Source organism: Cariama cristata, unplaced genomic scaffold (assembly GCF_000690535.1).
Source record: "Cariama cristata isolate BGI_N322 unplaced genomic scaffold, ASM69053v1 scaffold996, whole genome shotgun sequence".
Lineage (NCBI taxonomy): Eukaryota > Metazoa > Chordata > Aves > Cariamiformes > Cariamidae > Cariama > Cariama cristata.
In genome coordinates, this window is record NW_009621355.1 from 190828 (window position 1) to 195372 (window position 4545).

The 4545-nt window shown below is 43.1% G+C and overlaps 1 protein-coding gene across 1 annotated transcript in view; it reads left to right on the top strand.

Annotated features, from left to right (window-relative positions):
- The window catches only part of DLGAP1 (discs, large (Drosophila) homolog-associated protein 1), a gene marked incomplete at its 3' end in the record, with an annotated part of 137882 nt that extends 133370 nt beyond the window's left edge, over nucleotides 1–4512 (top strand). Inside the window, exons 9-10 of the mRNA XM_009701921.1 lie at nucleotides 1731–1939; nucleotides 4248–4512. Of these exons, the coding sequence (XP_009700223.1) occupies nucleotides 1731–1939; nucleotides 4248–4512 (474 nt within the window). The remainder of the gene's footprint in view (nucleotides 1–1730; nucleotides 1940–4247) is intronic.
- Nucleotides 4513–4545: the final 33 nt, after the last annotated feature.

The window sequence follows — 4545 nt, forward strand, 5'->3', positions numbered from 1 at the left end:
TTAACAATCCATCCTTGCAGAGTAGATACAATACTTTTCATTCAAAATTTTGGCATAAATTCCTGGAAGCCCCAAAAGTGTAGAGCGTTATGCTCCGTCAGCACAGGACAGGGAAGGGAAGGCAAACCCTGTGGTACTCACCGGAGTGGGATGACCATCTTCCACTTCAGTTAACGCACTCCTGGAAATCGAGCCCCAAACTAAAATCTGCCTCAGTGGACAAATGCAACAGAAATGGGCTCTGTTTGAATAAGCCTTCCAATTCTTAATATAAAAATTGAAAAACGCGTTCTGGTTGTGCATCTTTGTAAATAAAGGCCTACAACTGGGCAACCTGCTAGTGTCAAGCACTGAAAAACTAGGAATCCAAGTGTAATCTCTGGTCTCCTTACGAATCTAAAAATAGGTACTTTATTGTTTTCAATAATTGCTCCTTTGGTGGTATAGTCATCCTATCAAAATCATTTGTCAGTGTTGCGGTGAAAAGCAGAAATAGTTAGAAGTTTCATGAGGCAAGCAACTGAGTCTTTTGGATATATTGCTTCTGGTGAGGAAGAAAACTGAAATGCAGTGTAAAACTTGAGCCATGTAAAACAACATGCAAGGTTCTAACAATTATTTATTTATTAATCAATTAATAACAATATATGAATGTAATCTTACGAGGCCACAGCACCCATGAAACCTTGCTGACTGAGATCGGTGTAGGGGCTCCTCAGCATTTAGAAAAAACATGCTTGAAGTGATTGTACACAACATCTCATTTTATTTGACGAGTTTAAATTGGGAACCTGCTTATAGAGACACATCCTGTCAAAAGCTTTCCCTCACATGAACTTTGCCAGCGGAGCAGGGACCATTTCATGGATGTCCACTGCATGCAGAATATGTTCAGAGCTGGGTTGCACTGAAGGGACAGAAGAGAGCATGGGACCTCTCGAGTCACCAGCCTCTGGCCCATGCTGCACTGGAGATGCTGAGGGTCCAGGCGTGCTCTGCTGAGCAGTGTCCTCGGGCTGACGGACTGGACCACGTCTGCACACGCCAAGCAATGCTCCCCACCTGTGTCCCAGTCACTCTTCCTAAAAATCCACCTGTAAAACTGGGATTATTGTGCTTCTGCATGTTCTCTTCTGAGCTTTTCACCCTGCAGAGGTTATTCTTGTCAAAAAAATACAAAGAAATTGGCCTGAGATGTAGAAGAGTCAATTTTACTTGAAATGGTGTGGGTTTGTAGACCTTAGGTTCTCAGCATGTGGAAAAAGCCTTCACACGTGGGTATATCACTATTTGCACATGCAGCAAATGTGCGTTTGCACGGGTATCAGTCTTTTCACAAGTATGCGCATAGCAGGGAATCCTTCCTCACGAAAGTGAAGGGGAGGCTGGCAATCAATTTCAGCACGGTTAGGATATCACCGATGATGCCCAGGAACTTCCCTAGGCAGATCCTCCCACAGGGGACCGTGCCCTTTCCCCGTGGTCCCCAGGGGGTGGCCGCTGCCTTGGCTGGGTGGGGGCTTGCAGGGACACAGCGGGTCAACACGGAGCCAGACTCCTTGGAAAAAAAAAACGCCAGTAAGTAGTGCTCCACTTTGCTTCTCTCTGTGTCTCACGGATCACTTGGATCTGCTGAAACCGCTTTGCTAGCAAGAGTCGTAACCATTTGCACAAATGCTTTACATTAAGAGGTACTAAAGCCAACGTGTTTTTTTTCTTCTGTTGCACAGAATCCTAATGCACATCCACGGCCGACCTCCCAGGATTTAGCAGGGTTTTGGGATATGCTGCAGTTGTCCATAGAAAATATTAGTATGAAATTTGATGAACTTCATCAGTTAAAGGCCAATAATTGGAAACAGATGGATCCTCATGACAAGAAGGTAGAACATTGTAGATTTTGTATGCTTCATTTAAAACCCTGCACAAATACTGGACAGATTAAATAGGCCTCTGTGTTACAGCGTTGACGTTAAAAATGTGAAATGAAGCTCATATAAAATTAATTTCATTGTAATAACAATGTTTACATAATAATCATCTGGGATATTATCTGTAATATGTTTCAGGCATATTTTTAAACCAAATCTGTCTTTGTGAATCGGATAATGGGAATGTGGTACTTTGTTAAGCTTTACATTTAATCATATTAGACGATCAATCGTTGGAAGGAATTGCCTTATATATTGATTCTTAAAATTAAATAAATCACATTTACGGTTCATATTATTGCATATAGCAAGAGTTCTAGGTTGTGTTAATGAACAAACTAGGAAAGTACTGTAACCATCGGTGACTTTGGTAACCAGATTACAAACAGAGCAATATCAAAAATATGCCTTCCAAAATGTTACATGAAAGAACTGCATTTTTTTTTGTCCGTTTGTTTGGTTTTTATTTATTTTGTTTTTTTTTTTTTAAATGGGTGATTTCATAAACAGGTTCACTTCACTGGTAGCACTGTTCACCCAAGGTAGCATAAAAATCATCTGGAGCTTTGGTCTTTTTTTTTTTTTTTAAATGTAGTCTTCTGCTGTCACCATGAAAAACTACCACATCTCGGAGTATGAGCCACATTTCACTTTCCATTCTCATTTGGCACATTGCCTTATTTTTCTCCTCACTATCTGCATCGAGACAAACAGCACTTGGGTGAGCCAAAATACACAAATGTTTCAGAAAATCCTTAAAAGACAGACCCATTCCTAGAGGAATCAACGGTCTAATGTCGCGCTCCTATAGGTATGTAATTCGATGGCTGAATTTCCACTGTGGCTGCTCTGGTAGCAATGAATACGGCCAACAGGTAGGGTCACCAGGAGGGAGAAGGTGACTTACTTACAGGTACAGTGGCTCAGACAGGAGTCCGGGCTGCCCCAATTTACCGTCAGCTGGCTGCCGATGACGATGACCAAAGCCGTGTTTTCTTTTGGACAAATAACCATAATAATATCAAACCCCATTAATCTTGCAGCAGGAAGCTTGCAAAAGCAGTGCTGGTAGCACTCTCCCTCCTCCTCCGATCAAGACTAAATACTCATTCCTGACTTAGGAGTGCCATGTTCACACCATTTGTGCACACCTAGTGTGTTTTGTAGGGGAATGAATGGGAATGTGTTTTCCTAGCCCAAGGTACTGAAGGCAAGTCATTTTCTTATCTTCTTTTTTTTTTCAGTATCTATCAGAAAAGGAAGTTAAAACCGTCAAACATGCATGCACAGAAACGCTGGTGTATGGTCTTTCATTAGCTTTTACAGTAAAGCGGGTAGGCCGAGTGTTTGCAATTGCAGCAGTAAGAAACGAGAGCTTTCCTTTAAAAAAAATGTGCCTTTTCTTTGCTTCTGAAAAACATTTCAAAGAGTTTCCAACAAAAAGAAGACTATAACGGGTTAAAGGAAGTTAAGTAGTGCTGAAGAAAGGGACCTACAGTAGGAAGGTAAAGATTTTAAAGAATTACACTGACTGTGTTCCTGTTTCAACAGCATATGCCTATGATTTTAGATGAAACAGATCATCTCCTTTCTTAAAAAGCATTAAAAAACAAAAGAAGAAAAAAACTTTCTGTGGAATTGATATTTGCAGTTGCCTTTGGCCTTTGCCACTGGGCCCTTTTTAAGCAGCATAGATTAATCCTTGGACGGAGAGAAAAAGCAAAGTATGAATAAGTGTAACTAAGCACCTTTATATTTCGAGCCATGGAAGCTGTTGTGAGCAGCATGAGAGAAAATGAAAGGGCAGAATGGGACCTTTGTAGTGCCATAAAATCCCTTCGCTCACAGACCATGTTCACAGTTGGAAGGGGATGTAACTTAAAAGACAATCTAATTAACTTGACAAAGTCTTTGTGGCCGCCTGAAATTCAGACCTGAATACACTTTTCTTTTTCGGGAGAGATCCCTCTCTGAGGGTTTGGAGGGTTTTTTTGTTGTTGGGGTTTTTTGTATGTGTGTGTGTGTGTACATGCACCAGGATATACATAAAAGTCCTCCTTGTTGACTGCGTATCTGGAGCTAGCTGCCACCGTGATGATTAATGCATGTTCTCTTAATGGTTTTTAAGTTTTTCCTACCAGTTTTTTCCGTTTCTAGCTGACTGTAGCTTGTCATGCCTATTTAGCAGGAGGCTAGAGTTTACGAGCTCGCACAGCGAGACCCAAAGCGTGGGATTTTTGAGCAGTCATTAAGCCGCTACAAAACAGATACATAAACAAATGGTGTTCTTTTAAAATATTTACTCTGACGCACCAGCTGCAGGCAGCTAGTTCCCATCTGCGTTTGGGAACGCCAAAGCCACGGTATCTCCGTGTTGCGAGAGCGCCTGGCGTTACAGACGTGTAGAAGAGGGTGGCCCAGGAGTCGGGGCTCTGCCGAGAGCGGCGGGCCCAGCCACACACGACTGCGCTGGCGGCGGGAGGCCACGTCCGAGATGCTCTCTCTCTCCTTTCGAGTCCCCGGCACTGCCGGGAAGAGATGCCCGGATCGCCCCCCGGCCCCGGGGAGCCGCACTAGAGCGGTTGGCGGTGGGGGCCTCGGCCCTGGCAGCGCC